This window comes from Xenopus laevis, chromosome 2L (assembly GCF_017654675.1).
Source record: "Xenopus laevis strain J_2021 chromosome 2L, Xenopus_laevis_v10.1, whole genome shotgun sequence".
NCBI lineage: Eukaryota > Metazoa > Chordata > Amphibia > Anura > Pipidae > Xenopus > Xenopus laevis.
Window position 1 is genome coordinate 36692818 of NC_054373.1, and position 27558 is coordinate 36720375.

At 38.2% G+C, this 27558-nt stretch overlaps 1 protein-coding gene across 3 annotated transcripts; it reads left to right on the forward strand.

Moving 5' to 3' along the window:
* Positions 1 to 1432: 1432 nt before the first annotated feature.
* pnpla4.L (patatin like phospholipase domain containing 4 L homeolog) lies at positions 1433 to 13416 on the forward strand. 3 transcript variants are annotated; one of them, XM_018245283.2, is made up of 7 exons: positions 1433 to 1589; positions 4410 to 4558; positions 7013 to 7107; positions 8477 to 8612; positions 10674 to 10739; positions 10840 to 10992; positions 12975 to 13416. In XM_018245283.2, the coding sequence occupies exons 2-7, from the start codon at positions 4472 to 4474 to the stop codon at positions 13110 to 13112; spliced, it is 675 nt and encodes a 224-aa protein (XP_018100772.1). In that variant the 5' UTR covers positions 1433 to 1589; positions 4410 to 4471; the 3' UTR covers positions 13113 to 13416.
* Positions 13417 to 27558: the final 14142 nt, after the last annotated feature.

The window sequence follows — 27558 nt, forward strand, 5'->3', positions numbered from 1 at the left end:
CCAAGATGGCTCAATACATTTACAGCCAAAGATATCTTCAGTGTAATACAACATTTAAATATACCTTTCTTTTAAGCAGGGTTCATATTATTTTACCATTAAAGGTGCAATATCAAACTAAATAACAAATAAATAGGGCTGGTATTGGAAATATATTACTTTATTGTAGCAGAAGCACTGATAGTGATTGTGCGTGGGCCATGTGATCCAAATTATTTAAAGACCCCTTCTACGGAAAACTCCAGATCCTGACCGATATGGGCTCAAAAGCCTGTTTTGACAAATCCAAAAATGTCAACTCACCTGTATTTTTTGGTTGTCATCCTGATATGAACCTCCCTCACCTGGTCACCCACAATAATAGGCCCATCACCTGCTGTCAGTAATTTTATACCTGAACTTACCCATCTCACTTAAATGCATATAGTCACCGCCCAAAGTCCTCCAATATCCATCCAAAGTAGTGAAGTAGTGAAGCAGTGTGTATGGCAAGGGGCATGGTAGTGGTGGAATGGAGCATGGCCAGGGTAGAACAGGGTGAAGTCAGGACAGAGCAGGGAGGGTCAAGATGCACTCCATCCTTTTTTCGATCGGAGTTGGCAACTCTGAAAATCAAATGCATATTACAGTGCATGATCTTCTTACCGGGCTTGTGTGCAAATGATGTCACTACTAGTGCCTGTGGTCATTAAAGGCATTAACTTCTGATTCACTTGGCAAACAAGTCAACTGTGGCTTTTGATTCAAAGTGTAAGGGGAACTCTGGAACAGGGTCATGTAGGCAACTGACTAAGATGCATCAACATGAGGGGTGCAACTTCCCCAATGTATGGGATAATTGAGCAGTTGGTGGGGAAGGGTGCGTTGCAAACAAACATCGGAGGCAGAGCAGGAGGGAAGGTGGGTCTGCAAGCAACCGGCAAAAGGCATAGCTTACAAGGGATTGGCAGAAGGGGGTGGGAATCTTTCGAGAAGGATTTGGGGGTTCAGCCAAATCCAGAATTGTGTATTCAGTGCATCCCTACAAAGAACACACAAATGAATAGACTCGCCTGCAGTCTATAAATGAGAGCACGGAATAAGCCAGAATTTCACATTGTGCTTGAATGAATTAGCTGGACATGTCAGCAGGCAAGTAACATAGATGTCTGTAAATAATGTATGGATTTGGAAAGGGAGGCTTTATGCCGTGTAGTGTAGTGTGAGCCTATTGAAATTGCTACAGTGGATAGTGTACATGTTACAGCCGAGCTTGTCACGCTGCACTGCTATACATTATATATCAAAGAGACAAGCTGTAGAATTCAGACTCTCTTTTGTACTGTGTGTGTGAGGGCTGAGGAGTCTATAGAATTGAGATAAAGAAAGAAGCTATTGTTATAGGTGAGTTCCAGGTCACAGTAAACTAAATAAGCAGCTTTAGTGAAGAAAATCCCACAACAACAACAACGGCTGCTGCTTATGGAAGCTGAATTTCAATTGGCTGTTAGTAGTTTATCTGTTATTGGCTGGAGACTGCAAGGAAGGAGGTTCCAAAGAGAAGGGAGGGGTGGGGAAATGTTCTTGGTTTCTATGGCAGAAAGGAAAAGGTCAGAATTGTGGATTCAGTGAATATTTACTGTGCAGCCCTTCTGGCAGTGTCAGCTTTGGGCCAGTGCTCCTGCTGTGTGTGTGTGAATGTGTGTGTGAATGTGTGTGTGAATGTGTGTGTTGTAGCAAAGCTAGAAGAGAAAGCTTTCATTTTTAAACTGCTACGTCTGACCAGGAAATGCCAGATTTGCATGTAGTGCCTCACAGCTGTGTGTCTGTAACTCATGTGGGAAATGAACGTGTCTCTTGCTCAGTGCAGTTATGGGACCTGTTATCCAGAATACTCAGGACCTGGGGTTTTCTGAATACATGACCTTTCAGTAATTTGGATCTTTAGTCTACTAGAAAATCATGTAAACATTTAATAAACCCAATTGACTTCTTTTGCTTGCAATAAGGATTAATTATATCTTAGTTGGGATCAAGTACAAATTACTATTTTATTATTACAGAATTGCATTAAAATTTGGATTATTTACATAAAATGGGGTCTACGGGAGACGGCCTTTCCATAATTCGGAGCTTTCAAGGTTTCTGGATAAAACATCCCATACCTGTACTTTATAAAATACAGTTCCCCCATTATCATTTATATTTCATAGAACGTCACAGGGAAATCAATCCTCTCCAGCTGACTGCGAATGAAGAGCTGGGAGCAGTTTCTCAGAAAAAATAGGATTTTACAATAGGGTTGCGACCTCTCCGGTTTTGACCAGGACAGCCCGGTAATTTGAAGGAAAACCGGGCAGGATTCCTCATCATGATACAGCGATCGGGCAGTCGCCGATTGGCGTGTCATAGCCACGCCCCTGATGTCACAGTCCACCCCCTGCCACATCATGGCCCTGCCCCTCCGCATCACAGCCTCGCCCCCTGCCCAGTCTCCACTGGCAGAAAAGGTGGCAACTAGGGATGGGCGAATTTTTCCCGTTTCGTTTCGCCAAAAATTTGCCGCCGGCGAAATGTCGCCGACACCCATTAAAGTCTATGGGTACCTTGTATTTACATTCAGCTTAGATGTGTGGAACCCCTGTTTTAAGAACTCCCATTGGACATTTTGCCGAATATGACCTATTTTCTTTGAGGTCCAGTGTACGGAAGTCACATTTGTTCCTTCCCGCGTATTATGATTTCCTGAATTTCCGTGGATTTTTGGCGGGTCCTGTGGAAAATGTAAAAACGGGATTCCTCTATAGTTAATCCTTATTAGAGGCAAAGAAATACTATTAGTTTTATTTTTTAGTAGACTTGAAGTATGGAGAGTCCATACGTATAAAACCTAGAATGCCTTAAAATAAAGTACAGGCTGCAACACTTTCATTTGCAAAAGATTTGTGGTAGACACAATATGGTTCAATGCACAGATATGTAAACTGATGTAAATGAGGCCCAAAGTAGTATTAGTACATGAGGTCCAAAATCTCTGTCTTTGGTGTCAATATATTTTGGCCATTTTCAATCTTCTTGTCTTGGGGTGGATGTCATCAACTGTAAGGGGTGATGTGAAAAAGGGGTCTTATGTTTACCCACATCTAGTAATCCATAGTAACCAATCAGAGGTTTGTATTCAAACAGCTGAAAAGTAAATGCTACCTGTTCATTGGTTGCTATAGGTTATCAGACAAGTAGTAAACTTAAATCCATTTATTACATTACCGCTGTAGTCTGGAAATGACCTTTCTCTGCACTTTAATTGGGCATTAGAATTGGGTCATTGAAGGAGTGCCTAACGTGCTCAGGTCCACATGGATGTCCGAGATGCTTATCCATGAGTAATTGCTATTGTCAACAGCAATAGTGGTGCAGTTTAGGACCTATTTTAGTAAAATAGCCCTGTTATCTTTTATTTTTAAAGGAGAACTAAACCCTTAAACTGCTACAAATGCCATATTTTATTGAACTTATTGCACCAGCCTAAAGTTTCAGCTTCTCAGCAGCAGCAATGATCCAGGACTTCAAACTTATCACAAGGGGGTCACCATCTTGGAAAGTGTCTGTGACACTCACATGCTCAGTGGACTCTGAGCAGCTGTTGAGAAGCTAAACTTAGGGGTCATCGCAAATTATCAAACAGAAAAATGAGGTTGGTCTGCAATATAAGCTGATGCTACAAGGCTGATTATTAAATTCTGATGCTAGTTGCACTGCTTTCTGAGCTGACGTAGTAATTATCTGTATTAATTACTAATCAGCCTTTTATACTTGACATTTATATTCTATGTGTACTGTATATTGTGAGTGGGTCCCTAAGCTCAGTAAGTGACAGCAGCACAGAGCATGTGCAGTGAATCAGCAGAAAAGAAGATGGGGAGCTACTGGGGCATCTTTGGAGACACAGAACTTTACTGCTAAAGGACCGTGGTTGCCTTGGGCTGGTAAAGAAGCCCAAAACATAATGTACAACATTTCAAGCCTACTTTTTTAGTTAAGCGTTAGTTCTCCTTTAAAGGGGAATGCTGGAATGTATACAAAGGGGATCACTTATCAACACTGAGCAAATTTGCCCATGGGCGGTAACCCATGGCAACCAATCAAATTGCTGCATTCATTGTTCTTGAAGCAGGCTTTATAAAGCTAATCAATGATTGGTTGCTATGGGTAACTGCCCATGTGGGCAAATTTGCCCAGTGTTAATAAATGAGCCCCACTGTGTTTTGCTGCTATATCAAAGGGATTACATTGCTTTTGTATGACTTTTAATTGCAAAGTTTAATTGCAAACACTGTAATTGTGATTATTATGTATATTGTTTTGTACAGACATTGAATTTTATGTGTTGTAGGAAAGAATGAAGCATTTCAACCTATCCTTTTCTGCAGCTGGATTTCTTGGCATATACCACTTGGGGGCAGCATCTGCTCTTTTAAAACATGGCCCAAAAATGGTGAAGCGTGTCAAATGCTTTGCGGGGGCTTCTGCGGGTTCCCTGGTTGCCACTGTCCTTTTAACAGCTCCGGACAAAATAAAGGTAATTATAGGTGGAGCTTGTAGTTTGATTTTTATAGGGCATTATTTGTAATGTTAGCTTACTGCTCAGATGTTCCTTATATATTCTACAATAAACAGTTCCACTTTTTCAATTTTTCTTCCCGAAGAAGCATAAATCGTGAAACAGCCAAATAAGCTCTCCTCTATGATTTTTATTATCAGTAGATTTGACGCAGCAGTGTCTGCTTAATGCAGTGTGTGATAAAGATGTAACCATCCTTTATTGCAGCTTAGGAATTTTGTGCTTACTGGCTTTTCTCAGATGATAAGTAATGCTGATTTACCATAAACCTGCATGTGTAAATTGCCTTTTTTACAACATATTTGTTCCGATGGGAGCAATCACGCTGGCTACATCTGCACAAAAATATTGCCTTAATAAGTTTGAAATTAGTATTATTTAACTGTTGTGGCTACCACCGGAGTCATCCAGCACAAACGCTCTATCCTAGGCTCTTCATCTGTGCTTATGTCAAGTGTTTCGTTTAAAATAGGGTGGGCAAACAGTAACCCTTTATTTGGGAAAAAAAAAATGAGTCCTTTAAAGGAACAGTTCAGTGTTAAAATAAAAACTTGGGTAAATAGATAGCCTGTGCAAAATAAAAATGTTTCTAATATAGTTAGTTAGGCAAAAATGTAATGTATAAAGACTGGAGTGACTGGATGTCTAACCTAATAGCCAAAACCCAACTTTCTGCTTTTCAGCTTTCTAACGCTGAGTTTGTCAGAAACTTTAATGAGGCCACATGGGACATAACTGTACCATACCTTCCAACATTTTGGAAATAAAAAGAGAGACACAATTTTTTGACCGCACCCATTTTTGTGGCCACACCCCCTAATTACCGTGTTCATTTTACAAAATTTGGCAGGTTATGAAAGTTTGAACATATTTCTGTCGTTTTTTTTCCAGTTGTTATTACAGTTTTGCTAATGAAGGTGAAAAAGGGCCAGTAACATGTTTTTTAAATGTCCTGCCTGTGGAGCTACTATACCTTATAACCTTAGATAATTTCTGCTAGATTCCAAAGGTGGGTGGATGAATAAACCATTTGCTATTTTTTCCAGCAGTCCTAGGTATTATGCCCATATTCAGTCAACCTACATTCCATCCTAGTCTGCGTGCACCTTCCCGCACTGCACTTCCGGTCCTAGCATATGTGTGTCTAGACTGGTAAAGAAGGATAAAGTCTGCAGACACTTTTCTTTTTCAGACCTACAAAGACTCCATTCTGAAATCACACACCTCTGGGAGATCGCATTAACTTCAATGGACATCAGAAACTCCCGGAGAGATGTATTGTGACATGCTGGCAGAATGGAGCTTTAAGTAAGCACTCCCATGCTTAGTTTATTCAGCACAGAGCTGTACATTACTAAAGACCCTTCCCTACAGTGTTATGGCTCACTGATCTGGCAGCTGCTCTGAGACGGAAGTTAAGAGAGAGGGAGTGCGCACGGCAAAAGTATATCTGTCAGTGCAGAGAAAGTCGGGATTTTTCAGTAGAAGCGTAAACAGTTGGGAGGTATGCTGTTCAGTGAGTTTGCAATTGATCCTTAGCAGGCAGATCAGATTTAAAAAGGAAAAGGTTATGACCCATTTGCTCCCCTTCAAGTCACTGATTTGTTACTGCCTGGTAACCAATCAATGGAAATCAAGAGAGCTGCAAAGCAGGAAGTAGTGTTCTCGCTATTATGTTAGTCATCCAGTGACTCCAGCCTTTATACATTATATTTTCTGGCTAAATAACTATTATAAACATTTTTTTATTTTGCACAGCCTATTTACCCAGTTTTATTATACTGAAAAATTCCTTTAAGCAGAATGATATGAATGTCTTCGAAGTGTGTCATTTATCCAGATCATTAAAGACAGTATCTGTAAATGCAAATGCAAGTGGATTTGGATAATCTTTAATCTTGCACCGTTCATCCAAGCAGATTTTTCTGAGGAAGCCTCTCAGATGAGTGGTGGTTGTGTGCTGTGATGTTATTCTGGTTTTCAAAACACAGAAACAACTAAAAGGCTATAATGTAAGCCACTCATGATGTGTGAGTCGGACCGATGTTGGTGAGTTGGGAGGGTTCTGGGCAACTTCCACAGCAGCATCACCATACCTGTATATTGCAGCTTGTGCACTCTAATAAATGCATAAAAATAAGAGACTGTCCTATTTAGCTGCATAAGCTATGCCACAGAAACATTTGGGATAGCTAGTGCTCCATAAAAATTCATCAAACCCAGCTAAGACCCATAGGAATGAATGTTCTAGAGCACTGTACAAAAGCTTTAAACTGCTGTATAAAATTATCTATCTTCTATTGCATTTTACTGAGCTAAACTAGGAGGTTTTTTTCCTTATTTAACTAAATCTGACTCTTAGCTTGAACTCATCATATATTTATATAGTAAATATCTATTATTTTATTCCAGGAAAGCAAGGAATTTCTCTATGCATTTTCTGAAGATGTTAGAAAACAGAAAGTGGGCGCCATGACACCAACATATGACTTTATGAAAAATTTAAGGTATATAAAACAAGTGGAATAAATAAATTGTGTATGTTCCCCTGAGACAGTGGCCTTGGTGGCCTTGCAGTGGCAGCATGATCCATCTTACATGCTAATGTAAGAGCTGACTTCATTCTTTAGATTTAAGAATTCAACTGTTTGAGAGCTCCAGAGTCAATTCGGGGGCAGAGGAAGGTGTTATGCAAAGTGCAAAATAATGCCTTTCTTTTTTGCTATATACTGTATTTCCCAGTGTAAAATTATTGGTAGACTTGAGATTGCAATTATTGGAGACGTGGCCAACACAGGATGCAGAAGTCATCCGGATCTGTGCCACTTACATCTTGTTTACATTATTAATTCATTTGAATTCATTTAAATATATTATATAGTTCTATATTAATAAATGTACTATATCAGAATTGTAGCATATACAGTACATACAGTGAAACCTCAAGTGTGACTGGAGGGGTAACATAATAGTCAGAACACTACTTCCTGCTTTTCAGCTCTCTTGGTTTACACTGACTGGTTACCCTGGTTACCAGACAGTAACCAATCAGAGACTTGAGGGGGGCCACATGGGTCATATCTGTTGCTTTTGAATCTGAGCTGAATGCTGAGAATCAATCGCAAACTCACTGAACAGTTATGTCCCACGTGGCCCCCCTTCAAGTCACTGACTAACTCAGAACTATAGAGCTGAAAATCAGGAAGTTGTGTTCTGGCTATTATGCTGGACATCCAATCACTCCAGCCTTTATACATTACATTTTTGGCTAACTAACTATATTAGAAATATTTTTTATTTTGCACAGCCTATCTATTTACATAGTTTTTATTTTCACACTGAACTGTTCTTTTAAGGTTTTCCCACATTTTACACTGTTTGTTTTGTGGTCCCACCAATTTATAATGCAATGCTGAACTTGATGTACGTGTGTATTTTGTCATTCTAACTTACTGGGGCTCATTTAGAAACACTCTTCAAATTTGCACCTGGGCAGTAACACATAGCAACCAATCAGTGATTAACTTTTTCTATGGGTTACTGCCCAGGTGCAATATTGGCCACTTTTCATAAATGAGCCCCAATATGTTACTATGTTTAGTAGACCAAAGGTGTGGGGATCCATATTACGGAAAGATCCCTTATCCTGAAAATCCCAGCTCCTGAGTATTCTGGATAACAGGTCCCATACCTATATAGATAAATGCTTACCAAATAGGTACAAATGGATCTACATGGGTTACTTGAATGTTTTTGGAAGCATGGAGAATATACTTGTGTTTACACTATAGTTTCAGATACGTGACATAACAATCATTATTAAATATGTATATTTGCATTAAACATGTTATTTTATTATATGATTACTTATTACAGGGGAGGTATTGAATCTATTCTTCCTGCCAATGCTCATGAAATAGCGGAACATCGTCTCTATGTATCAATCACAAATGCTAAAAGCAGAAAAAATTGTTTGGTTTCACATTTTGCATCCAGAGAGGAGCTCATTAAGGTAACAACACTGCTCTTCAATTTTCAAAATAGAAACGTTCTGTGCTCTTTTAACATGGCAGTTTTGTGTATTATTTCATTTGAGAATCATTTTTATTTATGATTTTAATCAACAGATCGTTTTAAAAGTTTTTTGTGGTCTCCATGCCTTAAGCCAACTAAAAAATGTAAACATTCAATAGACACAAAAGGATTGTTTTGCCTCTAATATAAGTTGAATGCTATCTTAGTTGGAATCTAGTACAAGGTATTATTTTATTTTTACAGAGAAACAAAAAACAATTCTACAACAATTTAATTATTTTCTTAAAATGCTTCAAATGCATTCAACTGGAACTTTACATGTATATGGTATAAACAACAACACTGCACATTGGCTTTCAAGTCGGAGGTGAATGCTATTTTGTGGGTGCAAGAGATGTTGCTTGGATGCTGGGAAAATGCTGCATTGTTGGGGAAAAAATATACAATTTGTACAATGAGCCCTCCTGTTTTGTTAAGATTCTGAAACCAGTTCACAAACACTAAATGAAAATGAAATCTATAAAGAATTTTCAGTATAAGATTAAAAGTAAATAAAAAAAAAGTGTTTGCTTTACAGTTACATTATTTTGCCTAGCCTTAAAAATTGATTGCGGAGCCCTGCGTAATGACACAGTAGACCACTTTAATGGCATATGGAGTAATTGGGATGTCACCCAGGAAGTGATTTCTAGTTGACACGTTTAGCTTCCCATACTACTTTCTTTATGTCTTGCCAACCAGTTCTAGATTACTATGTGAACCACCTTGCTCTATCTAACCAGGGTATTCTGTATTATATATGTTATTTCTTGTACTCAGAAACTCATTTGTACGTGTAGACGTGTTGAGTTTTATGTTATTTGTTCTTATACTGCTTCCAGATTCTTGTGTAAACAGCACTATAAGATCTCCAGCTACAAGATAACACATTATGAGTGATTGTTAACAGGGGATAACTTTCATCTGTGTTTTATACAGTAACATACTCTTATGCACACTAAGATATATTATGTCAAAAGGGAAAATGCTGTACACTTCTATGAAAATATTTTATTTTTGTTTAATAAAAATATTTTGAAAAAAAAATAAAAAATGATTGCGCTATAAAGGAGAACTGAAAGGCAAGGCTAGGCTAGGCTAGAAGACCTGTACTTTATGCACTGGACCAATAAACTCTAAATTGCATCAATCTTATGACAGTAATTCCTCTTTCTTTCCATATCTATGTGTCTAAACTCTGTCCACCCTTTCTTCATTTGCCCACTTACTGATATTTGAGGCTGTTGTACTGTGTTAGCCGAGTACCAGGACCAGAACTAGGGGTAGGCAGAAGAGGCAGCTGCCTAGGGCGCAATGATAGGGGGAGCTGGGCAGCTACCTCTAAAATTGTCTTCTGCCTACTTGTGCTCCCACCCCTCAGCCTTAAGCTGGCCATAGACGCAAAGATCCGATCGTACGAATCATGGATTCGTACGATTTTCGGACCATGTGTGGAGAGTCCCGACATTTTTCGTCCGTCAGAGATCGGTCGTATGGTCGATCGGACAGGTTAGAAAATTTCTGTCGCCTGCCGATAATATCTCTGCATGTATTGCCGATCGTACGATTTTCAGTGGGAGACTGTCACTAGTGTTGTCAGACATAAGTATCGTACGATTACTGTCAGGGGCAGAACATTGGGTGATCTGTTCTTATTTGATCGGAATGGTAAAGACTTTGGTCTGAATGGTTAGTGGAGGGTCGGGAGATGGGAAAGTCCGATCGTACGTTGATTCGTACGATCCGATCTTTGCGTCTATGGCCAGCTTTACTCACCCACCCAATCCCCCCCTCCCACCTGGCCCGGCTAAGTATGCCACTTATATCTGACCTTTCTGTGCTTTTGCCTGCAGCTTGTCTATTTGAAAATAAATATTGTAAAACCCCATTGATATATAGAGGCCACAAAATTCATAAAAAATAATTAGTCTTGGCATAATTAATTTAAGAGCAAAATTAATTTAAATAATTTATTCTCTCTCTTTTTTTTTTTTTACAGGTACTTTTGGCAAGTAGCTATGTGCCACTATATGCAGGTATCAAAGCTATAGATTATAAAGGAGAGGTAATAAAAATATTCTTTTTGTTTGTATGTTTATTTATTATTTGTTTGCTTTGTGGGGGTGGAACCTTATTAAAATCTGTGTGTCCTCTTTTTCCAACAGAAATGGTTTGATGGAGGCTTCACTGATAGCTTGCCTCTTTTACCCACTGGCCGAACCATAACTGTGTCACCTTTTTCTGGTCGAATAGACATATGCCCACAAGATAAAACACACTGGGATTTATATGTTACGTTTGCAAAGCACAGTTTATTGGTAAGATGATCCTGCTTTGTTTGGATGTATTTGTAATATTGTATTGGTAAGATGATCCTGCTTTGTTTGGATATATATGTAATATATACTTTCAGATTATTAGGAATATACCACACAGTGTGTGTTTCCTTATAGATATAGCATCCAAAAAAAAAACATAATATACTAAATCCACTAAACCTGCCATAGTAGATATGAGTTACTTTTATAAAAACATTTTATAGCACTGTAGGCATAAGTTAACACGTAAAACCATAATATCATGTATGGATTCCAAAAAACTCATGTTATGAATAATAATTATTACATTAATCGAAAACCCTTGAGCACTCACATGCTAATCACAAGTTTACCTTGTCATAAACCTAGTTATCTGGTTTTGACACAAATATTTCTAAAGCATTATAGAAATATAATAAGTATAAAAAGATATATTTTGTAATATTGTGTCTCCTAGATTTTAGTGTTGCTTTGTTTAAAAGCAAATTATGTTTTATTGTTGATTTTAAAAGCATAGCTAATGAAGCAGTGATAGAACACATCTGGCAGAGCATATTGACACATCTGGCTCTTGTGTCGCACTATTAGCAGTATATTGAATATTATTTAAAAATATATTTTTTTTTTATTATAAATGAAGGTTCATATGGATAAAGTTACAATATTATGTCTGAGTAATGAAAAGCTCATTATGAGGAACATAACACCTGTGGCTAAAATGTATAATGATAGGGTGTCTGTAATTCAGCTGCATCCAAGTCCCTGTTCCAGATCTAAGACCCTAAATCCTGTAGTCTGAATGAAAGCAAGAAGGTGGCATAACTTTTAACAGAAATACAAACTCAATCACCGGTGCAGTAACATTTACTATGACTGCAGACGCCCCTTAGTGCTAGAGTCTGGGTACTGACGGCCCTCTTGGCGGCAGGGAGATGGGGTTTTCGCCTTCTTCTGGACTGACGGCCCTCTTGGCGGCAGGGAGATGGGGTTTTCGCCTTCCTCTGAAACAGCAGTTAGGCAGGTCTCATTGAAACAAAAAAACGGCTGAAATCAAAAAACGTGTGCCTTTTTCAAACTGAATTGAAGTATGCACCTAGTGGTAGATTGGAAATCTATCACTAGGTGCAGGTCTCTGCACTCAATTTCTGAGCACAGAGACTTCTGAACAATTCACAGAAGTGCAGTGCCAAGGCAAAGCTCAAGAAACATGGCTGATTGCACCCGATATGCCCCACACTTAGCACCACAGAATGGAGCATTGTGTTCATGAGTGGCAGGTTTTGAATGTGGAGATCCCTTTAGACTCCCCCTAACTTGTGCATCAGCTAGGAAGTGCCAATGGGTTTAACATGCAGTGATAGTTAAGTAAAGGGCTGCATTTAGCACAAAGTGCAAGGTACAGGCTACATTGACATCCCTGGACCTAAATTCTCTACAACTGAGCACTGAGGGGTGTGATTTTTGCATTTGCTGCATCTGATAATTTGATGAAGCCCTATCATAAATTATAAGATATAATAAATAGATGTAATTTGGAGTACATTAGAAATAATCATAGAGATTCATTATCTATAAGAAAGCACTCGGCCTACTTTCTTCTGCCTCATATATTAACAGAACCCCTTGGTGCCTTTTCATATACCTGTACTTAATTATTTTACAGTTTTGTAGTCTGATCACTTTTCTTCTTCAGAATATGATACTGCACCTGTTTTACCATTGTAAGTCTATTTTAGAGCAAAGAAAATGCTCGGAGGAATCGTAATATAAAGTTTCATCAGTGGAAAGGTAAAAGGAAAATCTCTTCCCAAGGCAGATCAGTTTCAGATATTTTAAGTCTTTCCCCATTTACTAAGGTATATACAGTTGCTGCAGGTCTCCTTAAATTTCTTTAATTAGAAATCTAAATTATAGTATATTGCATTGGACTTTCATCTGGTAGGTAAAACCCGCATTCATCATCAATTTACCTTCTGTCATAGCTATCAGCAGCCAATGTTAGAAGACTCAATCAAGCATTGTTCCCTCCAAGGCAAGAGAAAATGGAAACAATTTTCCAAGATGGATATAAAGATGCAGTGAACTTTCTGCAATTAAAGAACTGGTACGAGCACTGCTAGCAGCTAAATGATTGTTGGTAAACTGAGCTATATGGTTTATGCATATGCATGAAAGTGCATGTTTGCTGATATAAATGTTCATTAATCAACTGCAAATACAGTAACTGCAGTAACTTTGTATTATTGCTGCACATGCCTGTGGTTGACACTGAAGTAATGTTAAAGAAAATAGGAGACGATATTCGAGATGAACCTGCTATAATAAACACTTCTGTAGTGCAGTTAGAATAATGGAATCAATATATGATTGCTGTGTTCTTTCTTCCTATGTTGAGATTCAGTGCAACTATATATCAATAATAGGGATGCACCGAATCCAGGATTCGGTTCGGGATTCGGCCTTTTTCAGCAGGATTAGGATTCGGCCGAATCCTTCTGTCCGGCCGAACCGAATCCGAATTTGCATATGCAAATTAGGGGCGGGGAGGGAAATTGCATGACTTTTTGTCAGAAAACAAGGAAGTAAAAAATGTTTTCCCCTTCCCACCCCTAATTGCATATGCAAATTAGGGTTCGGATTCGGTTCGGTATTTGGCCGAATCCTTCGTGAAGGATTCGGGGGTTCGGCCGAATCCAAAAAAGTAGATTCGGTGCATCCCTAATAAATATATATATATATATATATATATATATATATATATATATATATATATATATAAAGAAAACAGAGCATAGCACTCTTCAGGTCTTTAAAAAGTGCAAAATTGTTTTATTTCAAGCCCAACGTTTCGGGAATACAAACAGAAAAGAGTGTGACATGCTTACAATTAAAATATTTAAAAAACAATAAAAAATAAATAAATATCGAATACCAACTGAAAAGTTGCTTCTAATTGTCCATTCTATAATATACTAAACGTTACTTTAAAGGTGAACCTCCTCTTTAAAGGAACAGTAACACCATGAAAGTGTTTAAAATTAATAAAAATATAATGCAGTGTTGCCCTGCACTGGTAACCAAAACTGCTAATTATATAAATAAAACTATTTATATAAATAAGCTACTGTGTAGCAATGGGGGAGCCATTCAAAGGAGAAAAAGCTCAGGTTACAGCAGATAGCAGGTAAGCTCTGTAGAACATAAGGGTGTTATCTGTTACCCACTATTTAACCTGTGCCTTATTGCCTTTTTTTTTTTTAAAGTTTTTATTTTTCCAGTTTTACAACAAAAAAAATACAATGATAGAGAAGGGAAGAAAGAAATAGAAAAGAAGAGAAAGAAAGAAAGAGAGAGAGAGTAGTCCCAAGGGCCAACCTGTACTTTACAGGACACGTTCAACACTCGTTTAACACCTGAAACATCCCACGGGGCTAATTACTTTCCCTGGGTCATCACCCAGGTCCCCCATACCGCATCAAACTTTCGGGGACACCCTCTAGCAAGATAGGTAAGTTTTTGCTTAGGAAGGGAGTCGTTGACCAGTTGTTTCCAGAAGCCAAGAGTAGGAGCAGTTATTGACTTCCATTGCAGTAAAATCGCTTTTTTAGCATAGTACAGAAGCTGTAAGTAACAGAGTTTCAAGTGGGAGCCTAATGTGTGATCCGTGACTATACCAAGGAGGCAAGTAAGGGGAGAACGGATATTGGGCAGATCAAGTTCTGTAGCCATATATTGCAATACCTCTGTCCAAAACCGTTGCACTTCAGCGCAGTCCCAAAACACATGCATATAAGTACCAACAGAGGTTTCACATTTTGGGCAAACATCAGAGACTGTAGGATACAATTTGGCTAATCTATATGGGGTGTAATATACCCTATTGAGGAATTTAAGTTGTATAAATCTATCTCGCATTGAGATCGTTATCCCAGGTACCTGTTGTAGTGCATCACTCCACATTTCATCATCTAGTTCAGGAATATCTCTACACCATTTCTGTTTAACTTTTTCCAACTGGTTGGGGCATGCCTGCAGCAAGATTGTGTAGCACCAGGAGAGTGGTTTTCGCAGGTCTGCCCTAAGAAGATATTTTTCTAGAGTAGATTCTTTTAGTTGTATTGGACGTGTAGGGAATTGCACCAAAAAAGCATGTTTAAGTTGAAGGTAGCGAAAAATCATGTTAGACGGGAGATTAAACTCTTGCCTAAGACTTGGAAACCGTTTAAGATTCCCCTTGTCCACTACGTCCTTCAGTACCTTAACACCATGTAGTGCCCAACAGCTGACCTCAGGGATAAGCTGAAATTGGGGCAGATTATTATTACCCCATAATGGTGTCCATACCGACCACACAGAGGAGGTTCGCAGCACCATGGAGAGGGCCTTCTGAAAGGCTCGTATTACTGTTACCATAGGGATTATTGTGGTTTGGGATCGAGACGGACCTCTATACAAGGACCGGGCTAGAGCTTCGAAGGAACCGACCGTTGCGGCCTCCAGTACCACCGCCTGATTATCTAGTTTAGGATTTATCCACCAATGAGCATATACCAGCTGGCTAGCCAAGAAGTAGAGTCTGAGGTCAGGCAGAGCTAGTCCCCCCCCCCCCCCGTTGCTGGAGCACATAGGGTTTTCAAGGCAATACGCGGGTGTCCCCCTGCCCATAAAAGATTCCTTAAGAGACTGTCTATCCGTTTGAACCAACTCAACTGCGGGGTTACCGGAGAGTTCTGAAAAGCATACAGAAACTTTGGTAGATAGACCATTTTAAACAAATTCACCCTACCAGGGAGCGAGAGCGGAAGGGCCTGCCACGTTTCCAATTTTACACTAAATGACCTCACTATGGGATCCAAGTTGAGAGTAATATATTTGGACAGGTCCTTGTGTATCATGACTCCAAGATACCGAAATGAGTCAACCACTTGCAGATTACCTATAGTCAGTGGACAGTCAGGGGAGGGATCAATTGGAAATATCACTGATTTACTTTCATTTACCTTCAGCCCAGAAAACTCACCAAAAGCAGCTACTGTTTGGAGGAGTGCATTCAATGCACAGTTGGAATTTGCTAGATATAGTAGCATGTCATCTGCATATAATGACACTTTTTCAGTGACAGCCCCAAATTTAAGCCCCTCTATCTGCTGGTTTGCCCGAATTTGTATAGCCAGTGGTTCAATCGCCAGTGGTTCAATCGCCACTCTCACCACAGTAGTGGTGAGAGTGGGCAGCCCTGACGTGTCCCTCTTTCCAAGTTTATGGCAGTGGAGAGTGCTCCGTTTACCAAAACTCTAGCCTGCGGATGTGCATATAAAGCTCTGATCCAGACCCTAAATCTCGGGCCTATATTGTAGCGGGCCAGCACCTCCCATAAATATTCCCAGCTAAAGGTATCAAATGCCTTGGCGGTGTCAAGTGATACTGCCACTCTTTGTCCCACATTGTCATGCACAAGTGAGAGATTAGTAAATAGGCGGCGCAGGTTGATATTAGTGGATTTATTTGGCATAAAGCCTGTTTGATCTGGGTGTACTAGCTCTTCTATAATTCCTGTAAGCCTATTAGAAAGGATTTTTGCAAAAATGTTTAAATCACAATTTAAAAGCGAAATGGGCCTGTATGAGTCACACCGGTCAGGCGGCTTACCAGGTTTGGGGATTAGAATAATGTACGCCTGGTAGCAAGAGTCAGGGAGTATCTTATCTTGAGAGATGTCATTAAACCAATCGCCTAGTTTAGAGGTGAGAACAGTTCTATGGGCTTTGTACCACTCACTGGGGATACCGTCAGGGCCCGGGGTTTTACCCGATGGAAGATCGGAAATTGCTCTATCTATCTCCTCCTGACTAATATCTACCTCCAGCTGGGCTCTCTGATCAACAGTGAGATGAGGGAACACAATACCATTCAGATAATCTGCCTTATTGCCTTTTTTAATTGTCCTCCACTGCTACATAGCACCTTGTTTATATGAACTATAGTAGTGTTTCTGAAGCAAACACATCAGTTTTACCAAGGCAGGGCAATAGTACATGATATTTTCATTACTTTAATACACTTTCATTTTTTTGGTGTTACTGTTCCTTTAAAGACAAGTTAAAAATTCTCATTGATCGCAAAAGTGCTCCATGATCAGGATGTCACTTTAACAAGTTGAAATAGGAAGGCAGCAAACTTGCAACTATTCCTGATTTCTCACTAGAAATAAAAAGGCAATGCCAAGAAGTAAAGAATAGGCTGCACAGTGGAGGACTGGCATATTCTATCATTTATCCCTCTAAACTGCAAGTGGTGGCAGGCAGTAAGGTAATTATTTACAAATCCGTAATTACCATATGAATGGAAGATAAGAATGTGGTAAGTTAAGGGAATGTAAAATGAGTATAAACTGAATGATCACTGGTCTAATGTCATTGAGTAAGCTCTTTCAAAATTTAGATCAGTGAGCTCACGCGTCTAATTATGTATAAGATGTATGTAGCAGAGTGAATCTGCCACTGAAAGGCTCATTAATGAACAAAACCACAAATGAAAGTTACTGAAGCCAATGGGTGTTCATTCTCTGTGGTTTTCTTTTGTTTCTCACAAACTTGTTGAAGTCAGTGGGCATTTTTTTTTGCAGCGTTTTTTCTGTACTCTGCTTTTCTTTAACTAAGGGGCGTTATTTATTAAAGGTCGAGTTGAGTTTTTCCCCAAAAATTTGAGTTTTCGAAGGGTAGTTTCACTTGTGTTGAGTTTTTTTTCTAGTAAAATATGAGAATAAAACGAGTTATAGTAAATAACCCCCTTAAAGTAAAGCTTGAAAAAAAGTTTTAAAAACCATTAAAATGAGGCCTCAGGGTATGCAATTGAAAGTGACTTTTAGGGGGTTATTTATTAAGGTTTGAGTTGTGTTTTCCATGAAAATTCAAGTATTCAAGGTGTTTTTTGGTCAAAACTCACATTCTTGGGTTAAAAAAAAATATCTTGAATCCGAAAATATACCATCTAAAACCTGTCGAGGTCATAAAGGTGTCAATGGCAGTGGTTCCTTGAACCATTTGAAGATCTTAATAGCTTTCATGATGTTCGAGTTTTTTTTTCTGAGGGGTTTGCCCGAAAACTCGATCAATTCGAGTTTTTTGGTTTCGCAACTCAAACTTGCTGTATTGAGTTTTTTCCATTCCAGTTTTTTCTTAAATAAGAAACTCTTCGAGTTGTGAGTTCATTCGAGGTATAAAAGATTTATTCCCAACATACAGGACATAACACTGTTAGAATATATCAATCTTAAATGGCATAAAGTAATTGCAACATAAGAATCCAGAGACACCCACAATTAAAATTATATGCAATAGCACAATGAAATAAAAGCAGGCATTTTAAAATGTTCCCATAAATTACAAGGGGGGTGTGAGGCAGAGACAAAGTGGCAAATTCAGTAAATCGCAAAGTGGCTAACGCTAGCGCAAATTCACCAGCGTGACGTAATTTCGTTACTTCATCGTTTTATCAACGGGTGCTGGCATTAATTCGCTAGTGAAGTGGACCTACTCTATCGCTACTTCGCACCCTTACGCCAGTCGAAGTTGCGCTATGGCGAAGGGACGTAACTACGCTAATTTACTAACTTGCACATTTCACTGAACGTTACCTCTTGCGCCAGACTTGCCTTCGCCCCATCAGACCAGTTGAAGTGCAATAGAGTAGATAGAGCTTGCTTCAAAAAAAGTTGAAAGTTCCAAAAAACTCTGACGTCTTTTACTTTTTTAAGGGTGATAGGTTGAAAAAGACTGTAAATTGTTTTGGGGTACCCTCCTTCCCCCCTACATTTCCTAACATATGGCACCTAAACTATACAGTGAGCTCATGTATAGGGCAAAGTAACAACTCTATTTTATTTTATGAAGCTTTCCCAGGCTTGTGTAGTGTAATGTATTTGCTGCTACATAAACGTCCATTGTACTTTAACTTGGCGCCGTACGCAAATTAGGCATCGCTAGCGTAACTTTGCTTTGCTTGACGAAGTAACGATAGTGCAACTTCGCTACCTTTCGCCTCCCTGAGCGCAACTTCGGATTTTAGTGAATTAGCAGCACCCTGGCGAAGTGCGGCGAAGCCAACGCTGGCGCAACTTCGAAGGTAAGTAAACAGAGAGAGACAATTTTGAAGTTACATCTTTGAGACAGTCAGCACTTGATACAACTAATCCATAAAAGTTAAAAAGATAAACCAATATAATAAAAGATAATTATTTGTAAAGTCCTGTTTTGTACCCTTAGTAAGTCTACACAATACCCATAATATTCAACGTTCTTTTAACTGCTTTTTATTTCATTTTAGATCCCACAATTTCTTCCATCAGTGTACATTTCCTAAATCATTAATAATTTGTTCCTTTCCTACCAGAGAATTTCATCTGCATATTTTGCCTTCTAGACAAGTTGTAATATCACTAATGGATAATTTATTCATTAAAACTGCTGATGAAGCATAGAATGTGCTTAATTCAAAATGTTTTTCTGTCTCTTGGAGAAATTCAAATTGTTACAGATTTTTACGTCTCAAGAAAAAGTAGAGATACGTAATAGGCTGCAAAACTTCTCCCCTTCTTATTATGTCCCAAAGCATCTTTATCTCCAATGTAAAAAAATTACGTTTTTGAACACTTATAGAAAATAACAGTTAACTAAAAAACACTTTTTTTTTATAAAATGTATTTCCCTATAAATGTTAAGAAAATGTACTTTAAGGCAATACATGTTTCTTTTACCGGGTGCCTTAATACTATACATATTTGAATCAATGTTTCGCATCTGCCAAAATAAAAGGAACTACAGGTATGAGATCTGTTATCCAGAATGCTCGGGTCCTGGATAACAGATCTCTCCTTATTTGGATCTTCATACCTTACGTCTACTAGAAAATCATGAAAGTATTAAATAAACCCAATAGGCTGGTTTTGCTTGCAATTTGGATTATTTATATATGAATTTGGATCAAGTGCAAGGTTCTGTTTTATTATTACAGAGAAAATTTTACAAAATTTTAATTATTTGAATAAAATGAAGTCTATGGAAGCCAGCTATGCTTTAATATGGAGCTTTCTGTATAACTGGTTTATGGATCCCATACTTTTGCTGCTATGCTAGAATTTTCCTAAAAACCTACCAACATTAAAAACATTAAATGCCATGTAAAATACTGTATATGTTTCTCTATGCCAAGATGAAATTGTCAATAAATATTAGTTTAAAGTATATATTTGGTCAGTGGAATTTCTTCAAATTTCCCAAAAATGTGTTTAACACTGTATTTTTTATTTCAACACAAAGGATGGATTTTCTGGGATATTATTAACATTTCTTTTGTTCCAGTGTACATGTTACGTATAGGTATGGGCCCTGTTCTCCAGAATGCCTGGGAACTGGGTTTTTCCGGATAATGGATCCTTCTGTCATTTGGATCTTCATACCTTAAGTCTACTAGAAAATCATTTAAAAATTAAATAAACCCTATAGTCTGGTTTTACTTATAATGAGGATTAATAATGTAGCAGTTTGGATCAAGTACAAGGTACTGTTTTTTTTTTATTATAGGGAAAAAGGAAATAGGAAAAAGGAGCCCTAGACTAGGAGAACAGAAGAGTTGCATGCCTAGCACCCCCCTTTCTTGTGTCCTATTCATGTGCCTCTTATGCCTACCCCTAGTTCTAGCCTTGCTGCGATACTACTGTAGGTTGCAGATTTATCAAAATGTGAGTTTAGAGTTTAATAAATAAAACTCATCCAGGTTCTATTCATTCCTATGGGATATTTAGAAGCGTATTTGCTAAATGGTAAATTCTAACTTCCACCCATTGATAAAAAAAAATCTAAAAATCCCATAGAAATGATAGAATGTGAGTTTTTAGTTCTAAACTCACATTTTGATCAATCTGCCCCCATGTTTTATTTTGATTCAGATGGCTATAAGCAATATGAACGCTTTTACAATTCATATTCCCAAAGAGTCTAGCATTTTTTTAATTATTCAATGAAATGAACATCAATCTGTGATATAATGAGAAATGATTTGAGATAACTATTCTCCCGGTGGACAAAGTGCAAATTGCTTTAGGCTGATGCAGATCGTTAACGCATTTACTTTAAGGGCCAGATTTATCAAGAGTCGAATTTCGAATTCATGGGAGTTTCTAAAAACTCCCATAAACTCAAAATTCCAAAAAAACAACAAATCGAAACTTCATTTTTTATATTTGAGTGAATAAGATCGACCTGCAAACACTAATCGAATTTTTATCGAACGTGATCTAATTTTAAAAAAAATAATTGATTGTAGGAGGTCCCCCATAGGCTGAAACACCAGTTCGGAAGGTTTTAGATGGCGAATGGTTGACTTAGAATTATTAAAGGGACAGTACATGATAAATTTCGAAATTCTAAAAACTCAAATCGAATTTGGACTATTCCCTATTCGAATTACACTAAAATAAACTCGAAATTCTAATTTAAAAATTTGAATTTTCAATTCGACCCTTGATAAATCTGCCCCTAAGTATCCACAGCCTCTAGAGTTATTACAGATTTCTTTTTTCCAGAGAAAACAACCCCAACCTTGACGGTCTACCTTCATAATTTAAGTCTTCCATCCCTCTAACCAATTTAGTTGCACGTCTCTGCACTCTCTCCAGCTCATTTATATCCCTCTTAAGGACTGGAGTCCAAAACTGCACTGCCTACTCCAGATGAGGCCTTACCAGGGACCTATAAAGAGGCATAATTATGTTTTCATCCCTTGAGTTAATGCCCTTTATTTGCTTTAGTAGCCACAGAATGACACTGTCCAGAATTAGACAACTTATCTACAAAAACCCCAGATCCTTCTCATTTAAGGAAAGCCCCAACACACTGCCATTTAGTGTATAACTTGCATTTATATTATTTTTGCCAAAGTGCATAACCTTGCATTTATCAACATCGAACCTCATTTTCCAGTTTGCTGCCCAGTCTCCCAACTTAGACAAATCACTCTGCAAAGTGGCAGCATCCTGCATGGAACCTATAGTTCTGCACAATTTAGTAACATCTGCAAAAATAGAAACAGTACTTTCAATGAGACAATAGAACACTCTGGGATCTAAGAATTGGTTACCTCTAGATGTATAAAGATGTCCTCTGCTTTTCCTTTATTGGTATTGGCAACATGACTCCATCTTCATACGCTGCATTTTTATTACAGCAACAAAATTAAAAAAAATAAAACCTAACTTTATACAGCCTTAATTCTGTCACTTGTACTTTATGTACTCTTAAAAGCATGCCTAAAATAGTATATTGCTGTATTTAGCAGATTGTAAGGTTTTCTGGTCACGATTTAACATTAAGCTTTTCATTCTTCTGACTCTGCCATTGGTGAAATCTGTGCTATTCTATTTTTTTTTTCTCTTACTTGTTTATCAGCTCACTTCTGCAGCAGATTTCTTTATGTATATAAATCATGATGACCCATTCAAGGTTGCCTAATCTATTCAGTGTATGATCTCATGTCTAGGTTATTTTGTTTGTGCCATCTTTATTCTATCATTCCGGTTTGGCACGTTTTACCTTTTTGTAAAGCAATAGAACAAAAAAATAAACCACATGACAAATAACTGTTTGGATGGAAAGGAGACGGCAGAAAAGACCTTGGCGACTAAACTGAGGTATAAACAGTTATATATTAGTTTAAATAAAAAGGTTTTAAAAATGGCTATTCAAATAACCAATTGTTATGACTAGCCAATAGAATGACTGTGGTTTTAAAACTGGCATGAGTTTATCTCCTTCTCCTTTTGACATCTTTGTCTGAGCACCCCAAATTTTGACATGCCAAGCATTTTATACCTATATACAGGAATTAGTAAGCAAAGCTGTAGTACAATGGTTTGGATATATGACAGATACCCAAGGTAAAATAGTTCTTAGAAAATGTATTCAGATGTAAATATTCTGAGGCTCCTTTATGCATAGAATATATTGAATAACAAACAGCAAGGAACCGCAAGTCAGTCCAACACATTCTATACAGATTATGGCATGTTGAATGTTGTTGTAATAACCAAACATGCAAAAATAAAACTGTATTATACTGTATATAGCCCATATTTTATAGACTGTGGAATATGTTAAAGGAAAAGGAAAGGTCTTCTATCTTGGGGGTGCCAAAAGTTAGGCAAGTGTACTTACCTGAAACCCCCGGGCCGCTGCTCCTATTAGAAGAAACCTGCACCGGGCTGGTATTCTTCCAATAAGCAACACGGAGCAAACGTCTTCCGGCTTCTTCTTTCCTGGTGCAGAAGCATGCGCAGTAAAACAAAGAGCCGACTTTTTCGTTAACATTTTTAAAGCTTTTTGCACTACTGTGCATGCGCAGCCGCGAGAAAATCGCTCTGTGGTGCTCTCTGGAAGAATCCCGGGCCAGTGCAGTTTTATTCTGAAAGGAGCACCGGCACGGGGTTTCAGGTAAGTGCATGTGATCACCCCAAGTTAGAAGACATTTCCTTCTCCTTTAAGGTTATATCAATATATTGTTTTCTATTTGGTCCAAGGAGAGGAAGGAGCATGGCAGACATATGAATTCAGGCTTGGAAAGGGAGATAATGTAGCCCGAGCTACATAATTTAAAAAGCTGCAGTAGCTAATGTACTATAGGAGGTTGTCCAAGGAAGGTGCAGTTTAGTAATCACTGAATTCCACAAAGAAGGAGAAATCATGACTGTGCACTGGGGGTGATTTATAAAGTTCGTGCAGCGCATATTTATTCTCAAACGGTTGTTTTGTCCATGCTTTTTCCTGAACGCTAAAATATTGCACTGCTGTGCCCGTCTTTCCAGTTTTTGCAAATTTGCATTGTGAATAAATCTTTGCAAATGACTCGCAAATGAGACGGTCTGTGCGTAAGTGCAGGCACTTTGCGAGGTTGTTGTGCGCAAAATTAGCGTTGACAGTGGGGGTCATATATAAAGTTTCGCGCATCTCATATTTTTCACAAATGGTTGTATTGCGCATGTTTTATCCTGAACGCTAATATATTGCACTGCTCTGCCCATCTTTCCGTTTTTTGCGAATTCGCAGTGTGAATAAATTTTCGCAAATGGCGCACAAATGAGACAGGAGTTTGCCGCGAGCACACCCAATGTGCGAGGTTATTGTGCGCTAAACTAGCGTTGACAGTAAATTCGCAGTTTGCTAAACTGTTTTGTGAATATTTTCTCCACCACCAAAGTTGTAGCGTAATTCAGTCGCAGAGTGTGCACATTAATATTAGCAATTTGTGATTTTTGACATATTTAAAAAGCTCTTATAGACATTCGCTTTGTAAAAAAAATTTGCAATTCTGTTTGCACCACACTTATTCAGCTTTATAAATATAACCATGCACAGGGCAAGTATATTCACTTTGCGAATCAATCTGCCTTGCGCAAAGTTTATAAATGAGCCCCACTGTGTTTAGTGCATATTTGTAGCATATTTCTGTGCCAGAGTGGGGATGGGGATCCCAGACCGTGGGGTCTGCTGTACTGTAGTCCTCCCTCCCCAGCCTCCCTCCTACTTCAAACTTTGCACAAGCAGTCGGTGGGGATATCTTCAGGAGGCACCTTGCTCTGGGGCCCCTCTGAAGACTTTTTCCAAGGATGTGGCACACCCAGGGCTGGAACTAGGGGTAGGCAGAAAAGGCACCTGCCTAGAGTGCAACAATGGGGGAGCACTGGGCAGGTATCTCTTGAAGAGACTTCTGCCTACCCCTGCTGCTGCTCATCCCCACTTTTCGCTCCCCCCACATGGTTCGGTTCTAAGATTCATTGGAAATTTAGATTATGGGGTTAGAGGGTCTGACCTAGAGATGCTGATCATAAAATCCAAACAGTTGTATCAATATATTTACAGATAATTCAGAAAGTTTCAAAAACATATATATTTTACCAATATTTTGCAGTAAGAAATGTTGGCATTTGGTGAAATATTCTTAGGAACATTTTAGTAGCTACTCCTACTCTTTGCACTGGGGAGATTTGCGACATGAGGTTCTGATATTTATTGATTATAATGAAATAACGAAAAATAATAGGTGGTATGATTTGAATTAGTGCAGGGTCGGACTGGTGTGTGAGGTCCACTGGGGCTCCTTCACCCCCTCTGTGACGGTGAAGTACAGGTGAGGGAGCAAAAACGGAGGACAGGTGGGGATCGGGTCTTGGTTGGTGGGGCCCAGGCCACTTGATTTTTTTTCACATGCAAAGAAAGAACATTTTCAACCTCAGCTATATAGGGCCTTATACAAATAAAAGCATTTACAATTAATTCAATTGAATGACTTGCCCCAGAAACACAAAAGAAAATCTGATCTCAGTGTTTTGATTATGGCAATGAGCTTTCTGGTTTTTGACACAATATCATTGTTTGTTTGGGTAAACAGAAAGATAATTATTAATATTGCTTTGTACATTGCAGAGATTTTCTGAACTTTACTTTAGGCTCAACCCTTGCTCAGCTAATATTTAGTGCACATTCTATAAAGCTTTTCCCAGATGTGTGCTTGGTGGGGATATTCCAGTCTTTTTAATTTCTACACTACCTTATAAAAGTAGATAAGCATACATACAAGACAAGTTTGTGTATTATTTACTTTTCATTTAAATAATAACTAAAATTACTCTGTCCAGAAACTTAATATACCAGGCTGTTGTTGGTCTTGCTTAAGCTAACAAATTCATACACTCTGTTTTTGTAAAGACAAAAAAAGCTGGTAAAAAATAATCATGCAAAACAAAGTACTAGGTGCAAGGTACTATTTTGTAATAGTTACTTTTGTTGCCATTTTTTTTCTAAATAAATCTTATTTATAATAAAACCTGGCATAGAGAGTACCAGACTGCTATTAGCCATGTCAGGCAGTTAGTAAAACTAAGACAGGAAGTACTTCATGGATAGTATTACCTACATATGAATGGGACCAATCGCTAATAAAAAAAAAATATATTTTTGAGCCGGGTAGGCACATTTATCCAAGGTCGAATTTTTTAAAAACTCCCCATAACTCCTATAAATTAGAAATTCAACTAATCGAAGTTTATTAAAAATTTCCAAACTCGGATTAATTAAATCGACCTGAAAACTCGAATCAAATTTGAATCTAGTTTGATTTGAATTTAAAAAACTTGATTCGAGTTTTTTCTCCGAAAAAAACTTGAATGTCAGGAAGGCTGCAAACAACTCCAAATTCATTCCTGGCCCTCTCCCATTGACTTAAACAACAATTCGGCAGGTTTTAGGTGGCGAATAAGAGTTCTTAAAGTACCAGAGAATGATAAATCTCAAAAATCAAATTACATTTGCTCTATTTATCACTGTATCTGATCGCATTTATTATTACCTCTGATCTGTGGTGTGGTTCAGTCATTTTGTTTGTATGCAAGAGAAATCCTATTTTACTTCTACATTGCAGTAAAGAGGTATAGTTGCACAACACCCTCTGCCTTCCTACTCCATTAACGAGGGCCCATCTGGTTAAGAGCATTGTACCCCATGATTTACTTGCACTACTGTAGTTGGAAAGGTACTATGGTAGGGTTACTGCAATGGGTTTAGCTACTTTATAATATATCTAGATGAAGGAAAAAAGCAATGCTTGGAATAAGATCATTTTAATGCTATTGGTTAGTTCTGAGATATACTCAGTATTAAGGAATAGGAAACATTGGTCCAAAACATCAGAGAAAGATTACATTTTTATTAAGTGCACTGAGAAGTCTACAAAGCCTACTTTTGAAAATCTCCAGTCTTACAGTGTGACATACAGTAGACCTTCATCGTTATTTGAATGAGACATAATTGGTTATCATATAGCATTAATTATTAAACAATATTTGACTGGATCATACAAATTTACATTGGTAATTAACTCATGGACTTCACCTCGTAAGCACAGCATATATCAATCAACCCCCTTTTTCTCTGAATCTAGTTAATCCTTTTTTATTCACACTAAGTTTCTCCGTTTATTTTTATTCTTGCTGCTTATAAGAAAAATACTTTCTGTAGCAGCAAGTGAGTTTTTAACACGGAGGAAACTGCTAGGCCCAGATACAAGTTTGACCTAACATCTCCCTCCTTTGGTGCTCCCAGTTGGGACCACCACCGTAAAGGAGGTATAATCACTGGGGGGGGCAAATTTTTAGCAACTGATACCCCAGGCCAGTGGTCTTGTTTTTTAAAAACTGCACTGCAAAATTTTTTTGTAGAGGCTCATAGACACCATGTTCTTTGGCTCTTTCTATGTTAGTTTTGGAATTTTTGTAGATCATAGTTCATAGTCACCATGCTCTTCAGTTGATCTGTCTTCGTTTTGGTCCAGTCAGGAGCATGTGCAGTAGAGTGAAAGACGAAGAAGTCAGAAGAGGAAGAAGAACACATCAAATGAGCTTTTACAGAAATACCCCAGACTGGTGCAGTTTATTTTGATTATATCAATCACTTACATTTTGGCAGTGTTTATACATTTAGGGGGTTATTTATCAAAGGTCGAGTTTGTGAGGTCTGTGAG